The 21,080-nt window shown below is 40.4% G+C and overlaps 2 protein-coding genes across 4 annotated transcripts; one reads left to right on the top strand and one right to left on the bottom strand.

The window, feature by feature from the left end:
• The first annotated feature begins 2,108 nt into the window (after window positions 1-2,108).
• anapc13 (anaphase promoting complex subunit 13) lies at window positions 2,109-4,015 on the top strand. The gene is made up of 2 exons (XM_038705751.1): window positions 2,109-2,446; window positions 3,296-4,015. Exons 1-2 carry the CDS (start codon window positions 2,348-2,350, stop codon window positions 3,419-3,421), a joined length of 225 nt encoding a protein of 74 aa, XP_038561679.1. The 5' UTR covers window positions 2,109-2,347; the 3' UTR covers window positions 3,422-4,015.
• Window positions 4,016-4,616: 601 nt separating this feature from the next.
• LOC119893521 (lathosterol oxidase-like) lies at window positions 4,617-17,734 on the bottom strand. Of its 3 annotated transcripts, XM_038705738.1 has the most exons (7): window positions 17,700-17,734; window positions 17,297-17,366; window positions 8,057-8,270; window positions 7,741-7,873; window positions 7,448-7,548; window positions 5,125-5,253; window positions 4,617-4,886 (listed from the first exon to the last, which is right to left on the bottom strand). In XM_038705738.1, exons 3-7 carry the CDS (start codon window positions 8,264-8,266, stop codon window positions 4,617-4,619), a joined length of 843 nt encoding a protein of 280 aa, XP_038561666.1. In that variant the 5' UTR covers window positions 8,267-8,270; window positions 17,297-17,366; window positions 17,700-17,734. The 3 variants fall into 3 exon arrangements, with proteins under 3 accessions (XP_038561666.1, XP_038561665.1, XP_038561667.1); XM_038705737.1 differs by lacking the exons at window positions 17,297-17,366; window positions 17,700-17,734 and adding an exon at window positions 9,875-10,337; XM_038705739.1 differs by lacking the exons at window positions 17,297-17,366; window positions 17,700-17,734 and adding an exon at window positions 9,699-9,777.
• Window positions 17,735-21,080: the final 3,346 nt, after the last annotated feature.

Genomic DNA, 21,080 nt, shown 5'->3' with positions numbered 1-21,080 from the left:
AAAGTGCATTCGATGAAAATGCACAACACGTCAGACAAATGTGCTAACTTACTACAATTGATCCTTGTAAAACGTGAACGCTCGTGAATGTCAGCAGGCGCGCCTAGCTTCACTGAAACCAAACTTTCCCACGGGTACTTGAACGCAATCACCTGAAGTCATTTACAACAAAAAAGCAATACGTCTTAAGTGTTGCGCAACAAGACAAGTAGAACATTTCTATTTTAAATATAAAAGTGCACCTATAAAAATACGGCATCGTAACTACAAGAGTCACATTGCCCCCCTGATGTGCTAGAAAATAACATACAGAATTTCTTATTTCTCAGGTGAATCTGCACTGTGACACTGAAGTAAGTAAATAAGGCTTTGAGAATCAGTTTATTGGTCGTCAGTGTCACATTTATTAACACTAACAAGGCATTTTTGGTCAGGGAATCCGGAGGTTACAACAGAGAAGAACTAAAGGTGGGTTAGGTGACTCCATGCAACATCTTGTTCCAGGCTACGGTCCGTTAAAGTCGAATAGTCCTTCTCTATATTTCTATATAATAACAAACATGGTTTCACATCTCTGGGACAGTTTGATTTCTCAGAATTTGAATTCTCAATCCCACATGTAATGGTATATTTAATAGATTTTTTTCTTAGGTCATTATTAAAAACAAAGGTTGTCCTTTTTGTAGAACATTTGTTTTTGTGAGTAGCATAAAGGTAACTACAACTTAATCTTGTGTTGTAAAAAAAGATTAATAAACCTTACACCATGTAGTTGTTCTTCTATTTACTCTATCTTACTTAGAGTGGTCTATAGACTTAAATCAATTACAAATATCACAGAACCAACGGTCTTATAACCATGCAATCAACCATTTAGATGGTGTGCTGTAAATTGGGACAGTCATAGACCCTGCTTCGGTTTAGGGCTGTGTTGAAGGAGTTGTCGTGATACATCCCAGTCTTGCCCAGGTCTTCAGAGAATCTTTGTGATTTAGGGTGAAAAGTACACGGCGAGCTTTCAAAGGTTGGAGAGAGAAGACCATAAGCACTGGAAGTGGTCCTGTACAATAGATCCTGGGGCTTTGCTCCCTGCCTCCGCAGTACATCTTTAACTGCCGGAGTCATCATGCAGGAGAAAACTGGGTTTCCAGGATTGGCACATGCATTTTCTATCTGTTGTTCTTGAGAGGTGGACATCATGCAGTGCCTGTAAAAAAAAATCAGAATTCACGAACCTCAGCTTTAGTACAGGATTACACAAAACCAAGCTCATTTTTGTTGATGTCTATAGTAAAACCGAATGATGCAGAGCATCGTTGTGTCTACCCATTACCACACCTGAAGCCAACATCAACATCAAAGGCCAAAATGTATGAAATACATGCGTTTGATGAGAACAGAAATATTTTGCTGTATAAAATGATTAAATCTTTATCGTTGTGGAGTAATTTACAAATAAAGACAAAGTGGGCAATCAGTGCTTCTAAGCTATCCTTGGATAAGTGTAAACATGGAATCGCAATATAAATTTTTTTTACATGAGTAAACGCTTTCAAAAGTAGCCTATACTCCTAAAGAAAACGCTGACACACCTAACGCTTCAGGGAGATTTCTCTCGACAGATAATTGTACTTGAGTCCAATGGTGGCAACCTCAGATGCTAAAGTAACTTTAGTTAACTAAGCTTATGCTAGCTAACTAATCTACTACAGTAACATCAACGTTAGCTGGCGTTAGATCACCAAATGTACTGTTCTATCTGAATGAAACTTGTGTTATAAATCTGTTATCAACTAAAATATAGTTACCTTCAAATGGTGTAAACCAACACAACAATTTGCGGTGTCTTCAAAGAAGAGGCGCCCGGTTACCATGAAAACCACTAAACATTAGGGCGGGAGTGGCGTTTCACTTACACATCCACAGCCCTTTGTACACTGGCTATATAACTGGTATAAAACCGACATGATTCTAATTATTATTATTGTCAATATTCTTATTGCTGTTAATTATCAATTGACTGAAGCGGCTATTTAACACAGAATGAATATGTAATCCAGTATTTTCTCCAGCAAGTGAAAGCATCATTGGTTACATCATCACCAAGCGTCAGCTGTGTACGTACAATTACCGCATCTACGGTGCTCAAACCGCTAAAAACTCAAATCTGAACCCCTCGTTCACAGACTTTGGTAAAGCGTGTTACTGTTACTCTTATTGTTTGCTAGGCTAACTGGTTTGTTTGTAAGGGTAGCAGCGGATTTTGAATGGCTGTCTGCTGCTAGCTTGACGCTAACTGTCAGAGGAGAAGATCAGAGCAGTTTTTGTACGGAATCCTGCTCAGAGGATGGACAGTGAAATCCAACGAGATGGCAGAGTCCTGGACCTCACCGACGATGCCTGGAGGGAAGACAGACTGCCCTATGAAGATGTCACCATCCCGCTGGTAAATGCTGAAACTTGGCAAACAACGTTAGCATCGGCAGCGGCCAGGTGTTCACAGAGTTTGTTTACAGTGCAGACGTTTCTCACCGACATTTTGACGAGATTTGGTTTTCATGTAGGAGACGTTTCTCAAAGACTACTGTTAATACAGCCTATGTGGACGTTTAGTAATGACACTAACACTATTCAGTGAGCGCAAAACAAACCCAATCTGCAATCGGCTTGTGAATAGCAAGTTTTGTGTACAGAAATCTAGATAGTGTTTTCCAGCGGGTGTGACAGAGCGGGATCTGTAACATTTATGGACTAACAGGCTTTAACAGGACTCAGTATTTTAGACAAATCTTGTGACGCACACTAGGAAGCAAGATGACTAGGTTCAAATTGGGTGAACTCCAGTGTAATTTTATCTGCGAAACTGAGAGCAAGCAGCTTTTGAATATAATGAGAACAGGAAGCCCTACTTCCTTGCTCCAGTTTTGTGACAGTAATCCTCTTTCAGGCTCAAAAACATGCATGACACTTGCGCTTCTGGCCTTACATACTTTTATAACTTCCAGACTTACAAATGTGCCCCATCATGCTGTCAAATGCTAACACATTACGGTTTTTTCTATCATGATTATAAATTAGGTTATGTGCGTGCTTGGTAGTTGTTTCAATTACGAACCATGAGTTCCTGCCTAAACATCTGACAGAAAATAATATTCCTGTTTTTGTTAATTTAAATATAATCTTTTGCTTCCCTCAAATGTTATGTTTTTCTCTTGATACCATAATACCATAGATGTAAAGTAGAGAGTACTGCTTCTCTATTTCATGGCATCTTGTTTCCCCTGTTCTCTGTCAGAGTGAACTGCCTGAGGCTGAGCAGGACAACGGGGGCTCCACAGAGTCTGTGAAAGAACAAGAGATGAAGTGGACAGACCTCGCCCTGCAGAGCCTGCACGAAAACACACCGAGCACTGGAAGCTGAAAGGCTAATCTGGAATCAGACTGTAGGACAAAAACACACATGCATTCGGACACTGAATCCAGACACATGTAATTCATTGGCTTTTGCCATTTTGTTGTGCGCAGTATGTTCCAGCTAAGCAGAAATGATGCAAACATGCCTTTTTCATTGGTGTAAGGTTTATATTGCAGTCTTTATGGAAATAAATGTAAAATAAAAACTTTGCGATAACAAATGGGGTAAAAAGTATATCTTCTTCTAAAAGGTCACAACCAGTTGTCCTGTCTGCCTTCTGTTGCATGACACATTTTTCTTACAACTGCTTTAATCTTGACAGCATGACTTGCATGTGTTAACAACTCATCTTAAAGTTATGTTGTTGGGTTTTTTTTTAATTTGTGTTGTATCCAAAAAGTCAGGAGGATGGGCCCTCACAAAGACACTGTCTGTACTAGGCTCTGTCTAAAAGTATTCTTTGCTTACTAAAAAAATCTACGACTCCACTTCCCATCACTCCTATCATGAAGCTTAGACACTTTGGCCTCATTTTATGAAGTTGTAATCATAAATCGGAGCATTCTGTTGGTAGTTGGATGAATAAAGTCCTGGATGTTAGTATGAGGAAATATGATTTCCACCTGTCACACCAATGTCCTTGAAAAGTTTAACTATTTTCTCTCAGTTTTCTCAGACCCACACATTGTCCTATAATCCTCATAGATTGCTTAAAACCTTTCAAACTCAAGCCATGAAGAAATAGCACCTTATGTGTCAGTTCTAGTTTTTGTCAAGTTCCATACAAGATCTTGTTTAAGACCCTAATGCACACACGGAACATATATTTTGACCAAAAGGGATAGTCAAAGCTGCTGAAATAAACTGTGAGGGACTGTGGCTTAATTTGGGAGCATAACCAATGAAGTTTTAAGAGTAACTACACTGTAAAATGAATGCAGTCTAACCAACAACCCTGCAACAAATCCTATTTTCATGAAGATTAAAATGTAAATCCCTCCAAAACTGCTTTCATTTTATTTGTTTTTAACATTTGGACAACTCTTTGAGACACAATCCATTGTCTTTTTCTGGTCTCTGTGTTCTAATTTCTGCTCCTGATGGATGTTTGACATCTGATGCTATTGTCAATTGCATCATCGCCCAAGCTGAGCATTTCTGTAGAAACCAGAAAAGACAAATCCTGCCAGCAGCTTCATCATCACTGCGTTTGTGCAGCCTCTGCCTTGAGCTCGCGAATGTGGTCATGTGGCCCCTTCCGCAGCAGGGCTGAGGGGTGTCTGTAGGAGCCCCCTAGACGATCCCAGAGCGTGAAGTATTGTCCGTAGTTATAGTTGAAGAAGAGGTGATGGTCTGTGTGGTGAGCAGCACCATTGATCAGACATATCAGGGGGCCGGGAAGGCGGTAGTCTCCATCGTGTATGGAAATGGTCCAGATGTTGACAAAGACAAAGAGTGACAGATAGACCACCTGTAATGTAAATATCCCAGATGTGACAGAGTTTACATCATGCTTACACTGTACTTTTTGGAATTCTTTGCTTTTTTACACTTAACTTTCAAGCAAACATCAAATTGTGTCCACAAGCAGCTGAGCCAGAATAATGTGTTTAATGTATGCAGTGAAAATTGTATAGCTACTTGCAATACTGTTACCCCTCAGAGCTAACATCAGAATGTTTAGTAAACAGTGACAAGTAGACCACCACCTTGTGAAGGGGGAAGACGAAAGGGTATACGTGATAGGGCAAGCTCTGCAGGAAGCCATCGAGTGGGTGGAAGGCATGGCTGGCAAAAGGCGTAGGGATCTTGAATATATGGTGCTGCTTATGTAAGTGCTGAGGGGGAGAAACACAAATGGTCTTAATATTAGGATAATTTTACACCATGCAAACAAGGTACACAAAATCCTACGGCGAATTTAATCGAGATTCAGAAAGTTGCTTCAGAGGTAAAAGACATAGCCCAATTTTGCAACTTTTATAAATTTCAGACTAAGTGGACATCTCACAAATAAATGATAAAAGTGGACAGTTACTGGCTTTATATATTGAGATGTAGCTCAGTTGTTGAATCACTCTTGATTCACTCTCCTTTTAGCTCTATATTGGTCTTCCACAGCTACTGAAGGAAACATCTGCCTCTTTAGCAGCTAAATGCGTCACTCTTTTACCAAGCAGTATTAATTGGCTTTATCAGAGCTTTTTCACTGGAAACAGCTGCCTGCTGAAAACAAGTTGATGAGAGCAGTGAACCAAAACAGTGAAGTTGTTGTCTGTAAAACCAAAACAATGAGCCAAAAGATGCTCATTTGCTCAGCTGAGGGAACCTGCAGAGTCAGGTGATAATTCTTAGTGGGTCCATCACTTCGAGTGACCCCCTTTTCCATTAAACATATTCATTTGATTCTTTGTTTTGATCAGAATTGTTAGGATTGTGGTTTTGTGTTGATGTTTTTCCTGTTTTAGTCTGTTTTTGGGTTCTGTGTTTCTGTAAGTTTTATTTGGGGTGGTGATGGCGCTTAGATAAGATGCTTGCCTTTGGTGTGTCCCTGAGCAAGACACTTAATCCCTAGTTGCCCCAGAGGTGTGCGACCTCTGACATGTATAGCAATTGTAAGTCGCTTTGGATAAAAGCATCAGCTAAATCAATAAATGTAATGTTAATGTAATTTCATCTTGTCATGGTTTGGGGTTTTGTAACCTAGTTTATTCTTTCGTTTATTTGCATGTTTAATTTACTTATTATCTGTCTTAGTTCTTAGTCCTGTGCCTTAGTTTATGTTTTAGTGTTTACTCCTGGGTGCTGTTTCAGAAAGTGGGATTAGTGAAAATGCTGAGTATGTTAAGCCTGAGATGAGGGAAACTCTGGGTTTTCTGTTTCAGAGATCGAGATCAGATTAACCGAAGATCAGTTACTTCGGCAACTGATGCTGTGAACCTAACCTCCTCCTGAGGAGTAGTTCAAATCTCTATGATGTATTTTATGGGCTCTTCTTTTATGTGTAATATGATTAAGATGTTATGGTAGGCTACAAATGCACAAAAGGTCCATTGAAATTGCTGTTTCATGCTGAACAAATCAGGATGAAATCTAAAAATATTTTATCAAGTGGTAGCATATTAATAGCCTACTTCTCATCATTAACACTGAGTACAGATGTGGTGTGTAGTCCACGTATACAGGGTAAACTCGAGTTAACCACGAACAAAACCTGCTCGGAGCAGTTTAGAGATGCAGCGTGAACTGCCATGGACCACAGGTTAACACTTATCCACCTTTCGTAGTACGGGTTAATCAGGAAGTTACACCCGACGTCACAAAGTTATTCCTGAACATACCTGGATAAGCCAGTTACCTCGCTTCATAGTACAGACCACTAGTCTTAGTCTGTTCGTTGTTAGGTTGTAGTTTATTTGTGTTATTTAGTTTTCTGTCTGTTAAATGTTGGTTTGTGTTCTCTATCTGGTGATTGTTCATTTGACAGTGTTTAGTCTTGTGTGCTTGCTTCCTGTTATGTTTAGTTTGTCTTTCAGTGTTCAGTCTGTCCTGTTTAGTTTTTATCCATTGAGTGTTCAGTTTGTGTTTCTGCATTTTGGTCTGGTCCTGTCTGTTCCCCTCAGTTGGTTTCACCTGCTTGCCTGTGTCTGATTGCCTCCACCTGGTCTTGGTCCCGCCCTAGTGTTTAAATGTTTGCTTGTTCTGCTCAGTCTTTGTTACATCCTCGTCTGTGTTGAGTGTTCTGTCCCTGCGCTTTTTAGGATTTACCCCTTTGGATTGTACCTTGTTCTTTGTTTATGGATTTTCCCTTTGGATTATGTTTTTGTTTGGAATAACCTTTGTTTGGACATTTGCCACTGTGCTCTCAGTGTAAGCCTGCTTAGTTTTCTTTAATAAATGTTTGATTGAACTGCATCCTAATGGCTGTAGTCTGCATTTAGGGCCACACCTCTGTTCACAGCTACTGCACATTTTATGACTAAAATATTGTTTAGAGCACCTTAACATATTCATAAACATGCTAAAGCTCACCTTGTAAATGTTCTTATGGTGCATAGAGCGGTGTATCCAGTAGATGCTCATGTCAGTGAAGAACAAGAAACCAGCAATGCTCAGGAAGACCCCGGACCAGCCTGAAACAGAACAAACCAGTATGCTAATGGATGTTGGCTATTTTAGCCCTTTTAAACAAATGCGAAAGCTTTGTCTTGATTAACCGCTCACATTAAGGCAGTTAATCAAATAACTTCAGAATAATTTCAGATTTGAGTTGATTGAAGCTAACATAAATCCTGGCCTCGGTTTTAAGGTAACCATTGTCTTACCCAGAGGAGATCCGCTGATGTTGTCATAAAGTTTGCTGTTTCCCCTGACCTCCCAGAAGAAAAGTGCCACTGTAGGGAAGCTCATCCAGAAGATGGCAACAGTTCCTAGCTGAATCTCTTTTCTTACCTGATTCTGTCATTGGGTCAAAGACAAAATTAGGATTTGGGAGTTTGCTTTGGAATTGTTTCCAGGTCTGATGTTGTGTTAAATAATAAAAACAAAATGGTCACTAACAGTTTACACCTCCAATCCATTCAATGACTTATAAATTGTCTACAGATGTCAGAACAGGGTGTTGTCCATTAAACAGCTTACCTTAATAAACTGTGGATGTTTCATGAGCTTATGGTCAAACACATAGTAGAAGCTAAGAGTACCAAAGCCCAGGTAAATTAGCTCAGCTCCAAGGTTGGTCACCACCCACAGGCTGATTATCTGACGCACAGCCCAGTCCTCGGTCCATGATGCCGGGTAAACGTAGGGAGTGAAGATGTATGAGTCAGACATGTTCAGCACATGATCCATGCTACTGTGAAGATGAAATTAATAGTGTGACCATTGTTGTGTTTAGCCACAGGACAAAAAGCTGGATAAAACTTCAAAAACAGATACATATATGTGCAAATGTAGTGTTTCTTTGTGAAGACTGTGAAAAGCTTGCAAATCAGAATTTAATGGCTTTGCATTCAGTGTCCATGCTTTATGGACTAAGATCTGCTTTAGGTTTCAAAATTCATCTCCCATTTTATCCTTTTTTGTTGTTTGTTATTCTGTTATAGATGTTTTCCATTTTGTCTAACCAGGCCAAAACAGGCAGCTTACACACACACTTAAGATTGCAACGCATGAAACAGCGGAACAGTAGGAGAACAAACACAAGCATAGTTATATGACAATGAAATAAAAGCAGCATACCTGTTCAAATGGCTACTACCCTAATAGACAACTTTACTTGTTAGAGTGAATGACTGGACTCCTGTTGCAACTGACGCCAGTGCCTTAAAGCTGATGATACACAGAGCAACTTTTAGAGCAATCATGCAGGGCAACGTTGCCGTCAATGGTAATGAGTAAAGATTACTACCATAATCCCCTTCCCCCACCACTCCGCCACCCGCCCCGCACAGCCACTATCCGTTCAAAACATAGTCAGATTTGCCACTAGCAAGATTGCCCAGCAACATTGCTCAAAAAGTTGCCCCGTGTATCATCCCTGCCTGCTGGTCCTCCAATAATGCAGAATGTCTGTCCGAGACTACAGCACTTTGCAGATGATTTGTTTCTGTGGTTATCAAACACTGCATCTGATGTGATTAGTTTCACTTGATTGATGAACTTTTCTCAGACCCAATTAGACTAGATGCTAATCGGTGTGAAAACAGGGGAAGCTGGAAGCAACAGAGCTAGTTGAGCATTCACATACAGTACATGTGGACTTCATGCAATGTATAGAACTGCATCTGCTGCAATGGAAACACATGCAGGACACAGCTTCTCTCTCAGCAAAGTAGTCACCCAAGTGACGTAGCCTAGGTCTAGAAATGTCTCCACCTGACGTTTATAAATTCTTTGTACTGGTGAAGATCCCATTTTATTAACTCTTCACTTGTTACATATGCTTCAAATACAGGATGACTTCATTTTATTTAACCCCAGTATAATCACCATTACTATTAGCATGCACTGTAATACATGGCCTGTTAATGGTATAAATTCAAAACAAACAGGAGCAGCAGAATGATAACTGGTTCTGAAGAATTGATGCAGAACAGTTACCTTCACTGAAAACAAAATTATCACAAGCTCTAGATACATTTTCACCTTGTCGCCAGATTTACTAAAACTGATATTATTATTTCAGTGTTAATCTTTGTTGTCACTCATAATAAATTCCAAAGGGCTGTTTCGTGCTTTTCAAGCATCATTTTGTCAGGATTTCCAAAAGAGCTGAACTGACCTGCTTTAGGGCCAAGGCCAGACGTCAAACACGTGTTAACCTTCCTAGAAAGTGGACAAGTCCTCCACACACAGCACGTACTCCAGCATATGATTTAAGATAGAAAACATGTGGCCTAATGTAGCAAATAAATTCTTGGCAGATGAACCACACGCTGCTGATATTAATTTATTTACCATGAATTCCAGTAAGTTTTTCCTAGAAGCCGGTAGAGATTCAGAGGGCAGCTTTTCTTTGCTTCATTTTGTCGAGGCAGTAGGCTAAGTATGTGTGGGGGGATCCAGGGAGACGGAGACGTGTCAGTCCTGGTGGAACAAGATCCTAGCATGCTCAGCAAATAACAAGGAGCTCAGTGACAAGACTTGATCTTCAACTCAGTTCTCCTAATTTTGGTACAGTTTGAGTGAAATGATCTTTCTATAGTAGCCTAATAATAGTTCATCTGATTCCAAGCAATGGGATGTGCTTCATTATATTATGATATGACTTATTAAATCATTTATATGAAATAAATGAAATCATTTCCAATCTAATGTCTTTTTATGCATAAATAATCACATCTGAAATTGAAATTGAAATTTCTGTTTTAAAATAAAATAAAATCACTTGTGAGGGTAAGCATTTTTTGCAGTGCATGTACCCTGTCCCATGCTGGGCTTAAGGATCAAATTCTCCCGGTCTGCCCTTTACACACACACACACACACACACACACACACACACACACACACACACACACACACACACATACTCCTGTTGTTTACTTATATCGCTTTTGGGGACATTACGCTAAACCGACTTAAATTCCTTTCCTGGAGACTTAATCCGAATCATAAACACTACTTGCCCAACACTAACTTTTATCACAAATCACTTTTATCACTTTTATCACAAAATCAGCAATTGCCCAATTGGTGACATGGCTTCTGTCTTCCCCAAGTCAGACAACACACACACACACATCATGCACACATCCTGCGCACACAGCAAAAGTAAGAGCTGCAAGTTTGATCAGGAGAAAATAAACCTCAAATATATCTATATAAGTATCTCCAATGTACTGTATAGTTTTTAGTTAACAGGTGACAATAGACTGTTTTGATGTATGTGCAGGCCATGTTTTGGTTATGTGCTCCTACAAAGTAAAAGTACAAATTGTACTACATGTGTTGCTTGCACATTTTTCCATCCATTAACTTCTACAGTAACACAGTAAACTGGAATGTAACGGGGTAGACCTGTATCGGCCTGATTTTGAGTGCAGTGATAGTGATTGATGTGATATGTACTGTGAGCTCTTACTAGTATTTATTGCTGCTCTTACTAGTATGTTTTGTCAGTTGTAGATCTGTTATTGATGCTCTGTTGATGCTTGTATGTTGTTTCTCAAATGTAAGTCGCTTTGGATAAACGTGTCTGCCAAATGAGTAAATGTAAATGTAATGTAAATGATGGGTGACCACCTAGAGTGAGTGTGTTTGGTGGGTGTGGTTTTCACATGGGTTGATTGCATGGGGATGTGCTGATGGCAGACAGGTGTGCTTGGGCGTGACCTCCAATCTGCAGCCATTTAACCAGCCACATACTAAGCTCTGAGAGTTTCTGCTTGTCTCCTGTGTGCAGTGTGCGGGTGTACTGAGGCTGCTGCTGATATCCCAGATAGTGTGGCACACGGCTGTGTTGTGGTCTGGGGAGTCGCATGGTGCAGAGCCACAGCTACTTAGTGGAGTTACCAGAGGCCTCAAGCAGTGAGGAGGCCACAACCGACCAGCCTGTGACCAACAGCAGACCCTGTCGCGTTGTTGGGCTTCGCCCACGCAGGGAGCCGACGCTGAGCACACCCAGCCACAAAGACCCTGATACCCTTTTATTTAAATGATCCTAAGCTTTCCCCATTTGAACTGACTTTTTAGCTTCAGCCTTGTTTTAACCCTTTTTTTTAATGTCTATTTACTGAAATGCATGAATAAACTTGGAGGCTATATTTTGCACAGCTTGTTGGTGTTGTTGCCCACTTATTTTTAACCACTGGCTGGTCAATTCCAAACCAAAGAGGAGTGTTACAGGAACTAAACTGGAGAAAAAGTAATATGTAGACTATGTTTTTAAAATGAGCACAGAAAATACTAAATTTAGGACCAAATAGTTCAAAACTCAACAAGGAAAATCTCTCTCTCTCTAAATGTGTAGATGTCTCCCTCTTGTGGTCTCGGACACGAACAGCACCTCTCTGTCATCCCCCAAGTGTCCCAGAATAACAATCGTTGCAGTTTGGAAAAGAAAATATATATAAAGAAAAACACAACCAGCGACATGGGACCAAACAATGGATGAATGACAAATGAATACCTTTGTATTTATGTTTCTAAGCCAGAACCCAAACTCTTAACAGGCTAACTGAGCTTAATTATGTTCTGAAGTGTTTTTTTACTTACAATACTTCACTAACCACCTGTAGTCCCCAACATCCTGTTTGAATAATTCATAATCACTACAGATGTGTCTCATGTATTCATAGGTGTCATTTACACTGGGGACGCTGGGAACATGTTTCAATCACTTTTTTTTAAAGCATGTTAAATATGTTCTGAAAAATGGTTGGCAGTCCAAAACCAAAACCATCTGATCGCACAGGCAGTAGTAGACATGAAGAGGCTTTTCTCCATCGTCGTACTCCTCTCTGTCTCTTGTGTCCGAGCACACAACACTTCTAGACACGACCTTTGGCATGTTGAGCCATTTAAATATCTTATAAAACAGGACCGTCTAGTGCAATGCTATTGTTGAAACGCCATAAGCACCGGGTAGAATTTTTCCTGGACACGGAAACAACACAACACTTCCGGTGTACGTCACTGTTCCTACCAGAAACAAGTGCTCCCTTTTTGTTCGCATGGTTAGAAAGTTCCGCGGAGGCCAAGTTCAAAATAAAGCCAGGGAGTTTATTTATTATATATGTCGTCTTATTGATATCAGGAGTCAGCACTACAACATAACACACGGACTTGGGTTTCAGCTTTATATAGGCCTACTGCCTCCCTTTGAGAGTCAGCTTTGTTAGATCAGTGGTTCTCAAACTTTTTCACATCAAGGACCCCTAAACTCACACAAATTAGACCACGCACCCCCATTGTGATAGAATTTTATATTACAGAAAGTGTATGAAACCTTTGACCCAAGTAGTCATACATATTCTGTCATTGTGTTCCTTATGGATGGAATTATAACGAAAATAAATTATTCCACTTTTTGCTGGGGACCCTGGACTCCACTTTGAGAACCATTGTGTTAGATGACTTTACACTGTACAGCTCATTTTTTTCCGAGGCTTGAAACCCTACACGTAAGACCACTTTAAGCCAAAACCAAGACAACACATCCACGTTAAGGAAATCAATTTATTGCAACGCTGAGACGAGTACAAAATACATTTTATATAGACATTTGCAGTTAGTCATTAGTTGTTAACACAGGCGCCATCACAAGGGCAGTAGAGCGCTGATGTTGCAGGCTCCTCACTGACAGCAGCTGGTGTCGCACTTCTTCCCTTTGCACACGCAGCCGGAGGCGCACTTGCTGCAGCCTGGTGGGCAGCATGAGCAGCAGCCTGCAACAAGAGAAAGAGTTTGTTAGTGACAGGCCAGCGGTCAAGTAAGCTGCCTGAGAAAAGAAAGAGTGCTGATCTCACAGCTGATGCCAGCTCAAGTACCCGAACATGGACAGTAAGACACCAAGTCAAATCATCCATTGGGTACAGATTGGTCAACTTGGTGCCGTGAACTAGAATTTAGCCTACACCTTTACGCTGCAGCTAATTAAGCCAATTAACAGCCTCTTGGGCAGCTGGTTGGAGGCAGATAGGCTGCACACTACAGCCTCAACATAAATGACTGAATTTTTACTCTACCTCATGAGTATTCTACTGTTACAGTGCTAATGAAATATAAAATGCTATCGAGGGTGAAGGGGGAAATGTAGCTTAAGCAATTCAGATATATTGCATCCAGTAGTCCCTCTGACTGGGTCAAGATTAAATACCAACACAATACGTCATGTTATCGGTGTAAAGATGTCAGACTTACTCTTCTTGCAGGTGGTGCAGGAGCAGTTTGTGCAAGCGCAGGATGCTCCGCACTTGCAGGTTCCACCTGGAAGACAACAAATTAAGCCAGATCAGCTTCACATTGTCCAAAAATGACAAATAGTCTGGTCTCCAACCATGAGAAATGTTGAGACAAGACATAACAGTTAACACTTACTCTTGGAGCAGTCGCAGGGATCCATTGTTCGATTGATGTCTTCTTCGTGTGCTGGTGGAGTATGTTCAGTGTCAAACGACTCACTGTTGTGACTGTCAGTGAAGAGGCGGCTCTTTTATAGCGTCCTGGAAACAACAGGACTGGGTGCAAAATGCGCCTGCCACTGCACGCTGGCACGTAGCAGGTAATTACAAAGAAGTGTGTGCACACGACTTCTTGGTTAACCACCGAGGAGCGGGAGAAGTGAGATTCCCAGGCAAGGACGAGTTGGCTTGTTGTCTTAAAAACATCTTAGACTATGTATGGTGGTATAAAGAGAACAGGTTACTAAGGTTCATCTACAGATTGTCTCGTTTTCTGTATTTTTCACCTGTTTCCCCCAGTAGGATATTATGATGTCCTTTCTATACGCTACGTGTGGCCAGCAGGAAATCTCTGAGTAGAAATTTCGGTTCACAAAGACCAAAAAGTCATGTGCTCAGTTTGCGCACGGATTTACAAAACGAAAGTATGTGGAGGAGCACTTATAGTGAAGATGCGTTCCTAGGTAGGCTACAAAGTGGACTTCCGACATGTGGCCCCTCAAAATAAAAAGGTAGCCAATAGTAGGCTATAGTGTTATCAGGTATCATCATTTACTCACTTAATTAAAGCTCGGAAAAATGTTTTAAAGAAAACCAATAATTGGTTTATACATATATATATATATATATATATATATATATATATATATATATATATATATAATATATATATATATATATTTTTTTTTTTTTTATTATTTATTTTTTTTTTTTCTTTTCTCGATGAACAATTGAAGATAAACATTGTAAACGTGTAGGATCAGCTGAAGGACCTTTTTATTTTTCCATGAGATTTAAACAGTCATTCTTCTGTAATGTTTCTCGGTGTTTTCGGGTTTGTGCACACGGTACAAACAAACTGCTGTCTGTTGACGTTTGTCCGCTCCCTCCCGCAGCTCTGCACCCGACCGCTTCACCAGCGCTCGTGAGCAAACCAAAGCAAACAGCCCATTGTAGCCTGTTGTGCTGCTTTTACGTACCGTATGCGGTAGGAAATATCTAATTCAAGGGTCGAGTACACGTGACATCTGAGGAGTTTTTTCTGTTGGATATTTCAGAGGTCATACAAAATTATTTTATGTAAATCAGAATTCCATCAAAATCTGTGTTTAGCATTATTACAATTTTATGATGAATCAGACCGGGCTGGTCTGTGACCACGAATAGCCTAAGTGGAATATTAGGATAGCCTACTCCCTGCTGTTTTTAATACTGTGGAGATAGTTAGCATACTCCAGCAATTAACACTAGTGTAGATACTCTTATGTGAATTACTGTATCTTTATATTATGTTCGCTTGTTACCTTTAGCTGGCACATGTTTGTACAGGTGGGTGTCGATTTACATTCACTGCCCTCGGATGTAGAAGCTTGTGGTGGGAGCCTGAAGGCAACATTGTTTCTTTTTTGCGCTCGCCACCATCCAGCAGTGTTTTTCCACGTTAAGTGATTGCTGCATGTCGGCACCGTAATGATCTGAGTCATTACATGATGTGACCAGTGCAAATCACTATGTGTAACCATAGTGTAACGAGTGAACTAAAAGATTTAGAGCAGAGTGCAACTTTTTCTTTTACAAAGAACTAGAATATTAATGAATATAAAATAAAATAAACATAACATTAATTAATTATTAAAGTCCACATCGGGTAACATGAAATGTGGTTCTTGAGAGAAAATAGCCTACAAGAAATAATTTATTTATATATGGTTGCCTATATTGTTAATGTTAATTGCCTTGTCATAGGTCACATCAGCCAAAGCATAGTGCAGACAAATGTTTGTTGTGTAGAAAAGTGGTGTTCAAATCCGGAGAGCTTTATTTCAAATGTAAAATAAGATCCCAAATTCTCCTAAGATACCAAATAATGCAGACCCCAGCAAGCAATAGCCGTCATTTCACCGTCTAGGTTTTCTATAGACCTCATTTAGTCCTGCTATAAGTAACCCACTTCTAGCCACAATAACTTTACATGTGATTACATGACGTTTTTGCCAAAATAACTTGCAGGGTGTATGATATTTCATCATGTAAGCAAGGTCTACAGTGATTACAAGTTTTATTGTTTCATTCCTTTCACATGTTTTACGCGCAGCTTGTGGGTAGCCACGATTTAGCTCGTAGACAGACCGGCTATTTGTAGCCCATGTTAGTCAAAATGGTCAAAAATGATTAATATATTGACAAAGGGACACCCTGAGGTGGTCTGCTATCACTGTGAAGTGAAATGAGTTAGTGGAAACAGGAGGTTTTCTTTTTACATGAGTTCGAATCTTGGCTGAATTTAGTAAGCTTTCTGTCAGAATGTAATATTTTCATATAATATTATATATAATATTTTATATAATATTTTCTTTAGATACTTGTGTTGTCTTAAGCATTTATTTATTTATTCAATCGTTTCTGCCACATCAATTGCATTATGTTCAGCAGAAGCTCACTTTTATTATGAAATGTGCTGCGACACGACGTTACCGTAATGTCTAGAAAAAACACGCATTGCAAAACATCGTGAGGGCTGGCTTGACTGTCGTTTTCGAATAGGAGTCTGGCTTGACTTCAGTCAGTAAGGGGATCAGCTGTGCGTTTATAGGTGATAGATATTTAATAGTCCTTTCGGAATATCATAGTGTGTCATACAGCAAACATCAGACCAACAACCAGACATCTGCTTAACAAACAAACATCACTGGAGTGCTATACAAGTTATACTAAAGGCTCCTGCAGACTACACGACTTTTAGCATCGGCCGATTGCCGTGCGTTCACACAATTTGCGGTCTTATGATGGCAGTCTTGAAGTTGTTGTGGCGTTCACACTACCTGACTGATCACTGATCGGTGACAGGGACACACACACTACAGGAGCTGACAGCGCTGTGTCACCCCAGGCTGGTCTCCAAACCAGGTTTTGTCAAGAAAACACACATGGAATGTGAAACGGGAAATGAGCGATCCTGCACACGAAACAGCTGTTTGTAATTATAAAGATGGCGATAATAAAGACAAAGAGTCTGGGTGAAAGGATGGATTAGCACAGGCAGGTAGCAGAGCTGTCTCTGAGCTACAGAGAGAGCTGGAGGGGAGTTAAAAGGTGCAGCTCCCCAAAAACCCAGTTAACTCATGACTGTGGGGTTACACGGCCCAAAAAGGAGAACAACAAACGCAGTGCACATTTTCAGCTGAGGTCTGCCGCTTACTTTGGCTTCAACTCAACAATCAATCATGATTTCAGATAAATGCTAAAGTTGCTGTTACCTTGTCTGTGGTCTGCTGGCAGAGCACCTTTTGTTCAGCTGCCGTCTTTCTCCTTGCCCGAGTACATTCGCTGCAAGTGTTCACACACAAAGCGAGAAGGCGATTTTAACGCAATAACGTGAATAAACAACTGTATCAACCCAAATTAAACATTTTGCTGTAATTAAATAGCAATAAACGGATTAAACTGATGCCGAAATAACTACAACATGATGCAGATTTGTTAAACATATGAATTCATGCTTTGTCAGGTCTGTCAGCAAGACAGCGGGACAACAACTTCTAAAATGTTTGTTTTCTGAATGGAGTTTGGATTGATCAGGGCTATGCTATGCTAACTTGGTCACAGTAAAGTACAATGATAGCTGGAATAAAGTTACAGACACATGTTTTCTGAACTCACCAGGTAGTTCAACCTTCTCGCTTTCTTTTAACCAAGCAATGTCCAGTTTTGTCCGGTTTTTATATATATATGAATTCGTAGTCCGACAGAGCTAACGACGCTAACAACACTGGAACCGGATGTGCACGGACCTAGCTGCTGAGAAGCTCCAGTGAAGATAAATCAACGTTGTAATCCCAAAAACTAAAGTAAAACGCTAATTTAATAAAATAATAATAATAATAAATTAAATTTGTATAGTGCTTTTCACGAACTCAAAGTCGCTTTACAGAGCAGATAATAAAACATGACAACAAATGGCTACCCATAGGCAGTGGTGAAGAGATGGGTCTTAAGGCGGGACTGGAAAATGGTGAGGGACTCAGAGGTGCGGATCTCATGGGGGGAGGGAGTTCCAGAGCCTGGGAGCTGCCCTGGAAAAGGCTCTGTCCCCAAAACCGCGGAGCTTGGACTTGGGGACGTAGAGGAGACCGGCTGAGGTGGATCTGATGGACTGTGAGGGTTGGTAGGGGGAGAGGAGGACAGTGAGGTACGAAGGGGCCAGGTGGTATGGCTTTGTAGGTAAGGACCAGGATTTTGTATGTGATCCGGTGAGAAATGGGAAGCCAGTGTAGTTGTTTTAGGACTGGAGTGATGTGGTGCCAGGATTTGGAGCGGGTGATGAGTCGTGCAGCTGAGTTCTGGACCAGTTGGAGCCTTTTTATGTAGGTTGAGCTGATACCAAGGAGTAGTGAGTTGCAGTAGTCCAGCCGTGAGGAGATGAAGGCGTGAATGAGTCTTTTAGCTGCAGAGGGTGTGAGTTAAGCAGTTAACTCCGAGGTAGTAAACGGCGTAGTTGTTGAGCATAATCCAGTCTGACTACAGGTGTTTATTTGTCCAAAGGTTGCAGCGCTGCTCTCTGTTCCTCTCCCTGAGAGCAGAGCTTGGATGCCGGAGCTTGTGCACCGCGAACACTCCAGTCCAGAGAGTAAAGCTAAACACTGACGTGAACAGTAACATTACCTGTACTGCCGTATAACATCCACCTCACACCAAACAGAGTAAATTGTAAAGTCACACACACAAAAAGTGTTTATTTATGACGTTTTGGCATTTATTTAATCCTACAAAAGGACAAGAAAAAAGACCTTTGTAAATTAAATTTGATGCTTTGTAAATTAAATGTACTTATTTTTAGAATATGAAATGTAAGACTTTTTTAATACTTTTAAGACCCCGCGGGTACCCTGTTCAAAGCGTTTTGTCTTGGTGTGATATTCACCGTGGTGTCCTGCAAGTCCTGCAAACGTCTTGAGGTGCTGAAAATGAGGTTTTGAAAATGTGTGTTGGTGCACCCTTCTTAAAATGTCAATGATGACAGATTAATCAGTGAGACTATTCTAAAGGGAATTTGTATGTGAACTTACTCAAGCTGAAGTGACTGTCTAAAAAAACAATCAGCAATAGTTAATAGATTCAGTCAATCATTGAAGTAATTTATCAAGAAAAAAAATGCCAAACTTTCTCAGTTTCCATCCTCAAATGTGAAGACCTGCAGCTTCTCTCAGTTTCAGCGTCCTGGTTCATGCTGGTTCTTTGTCACACTGTCACAGCTCACTGGGAGACCTGACCAGAACAGAGCCATCGTTAAAGTTTTTACGTAGACAGCAGCAGCTGAAGCTATGTTATAATGATTCTGAATTTACTAAAGGTTTGCTAACATCATTTTTTTTTATTCACTTAGGATCTGAAGTGAAATAAAATTCAGAAATCTTTATAAAATTGCATACGACGTCAATTTACAGTTAACTGTACTAAGAGGATTATTTGTAATATTTATAATGTGTACAGTATGAGACAGACGTTTGAGGTTTTCTGTCAGTGATTCGTGATCAAGAATATGGGTGAATGTAGGTCGGCGCCTAACTGGCAGGTCAGAACCTTAATGTGGGTCACAAACGTACAGGACAAATTAGGAGAACAATGTGTTTTGTAGACTGGACCAGAACTCCGCCACAGCTGATCTAAAATTCTAAGTATTTAGGGCTGCAGATGTAGGCTTTTCTTTCTCTCGTGAGGAACAGAACTTTGTTGAAAATGGTTAATGGTTACACACAAACGCAACTACAGCTTACAGTGATTTCAGTGCATATTGCAGCAAAACACTAAAATAAGTAGGTAAAAGTCATTTCTCATAAAAACTGAAAGTCAGTTCTCCAAAAACACAGTTCAAACCCATCAATGCGCTGTTTTAAAGGCCAAACGGTCCTGACAGTACTATTTTTTTTCTTTTGAGATTTTAAATTGTCAAGACAGAAAAGGCCCAGGTGGAACTATAGTACTAGTAACGTTAGAGATGGCTCAGTCCCATTTAAATGTCTAGTGACTGGTGAGTCATCATGCACAATTCCAGTTCCCTAAAATAGAATTAAGTTATTACTGATGTTATCAATTTGGCCTGTGACTTGTGAGAAGAGCAAGATCACTTATTAATTGTGACATGTTTTTGTCACCGGTAAAGTTTTATTATGAAACATCCACAGAGAATTAGGTCACTTTTGTTTGGCAGGCATGTAGAGGACATATTTAGTTCATTTGGAGCAAGTATATTCTAACAATTGCTGTTTTCTATTTATTTGGAGAGCTATCCAAAGGCACAAGAGTACGCTCATTACAAGGTTGACTGACAAACACAGGCCCAGAGATCCAGTCAGTTTAGGTTAAAGGTCTCTGTGTGTTGTAGTAAACATACACACACGACTGTGATGCTCCATCTGTGTTGTATAACCTGGTATAACAGAGAAAACAGTTGTACATGCTGTATTATATAATGGCGTTGCTCTGTGAGTTTTCACTCCATATGACCAGATCTGTCCTAACCAAGCAACAGACTGTAGCCTGGAAACAGCAGTTCAACCACCTAGGCTTTGTGAGTAAAGCTACATTCAGTAGTTTCCTCTCATCAGCTAACAGCAAGGGCTAAAGAGCAATGGATGTCCGCTCTTTTTAAACTCATGTCTGACACTGTCCCATGCTGGGCTTAAGGATCAAATTCTCCCTGGTCAGCAGTTTACACACACACACACACACACACACACACACACACACACCTGATGTTTACTTATATCGCTTTTGGGGACATTACGCTAAATCAACTTAAATTCCTTTCCTGGAGACTTGATCCGAATCATAACCACTACTTGCCCAACACTAACTTTTATCACTGACCAAAAATCAGCAATTGCCCAATTGGTGACATGGCTTATCTATTTGAGCCACTCTACAACGAAAACCTCTCTCTCTCTAAATGTGTAGATGTCTCCCTCTAGTGGTCTCAGACACAAACAGCACCTCTCTGTCATCCCCCAAATGTCCCAGGAAAATACAGTATTTTGAGTTACT

This window comes from Micropterus salmoides, unplaced genomic scaffold (assembly GCF_014851395.1).
Source record: "Micropterus salmoides isolate LMB-PRFRI ecotype aquatic unplaced genomic scaffold, ASM1485139v1 Ms_hic_scaffold_8, whole genome shotgun sequence".
In the NCBI taxonomy this organism is placed as follows: Eukaryota; Metazoa; Chordata; class Actinopteri; order Centrarchiformes; family Centrarchidae; genus Micropterus; species Micropterus salmoides.
This window is presented reverse-complemented; position numbering and strand designations above follow the sequence as displayed.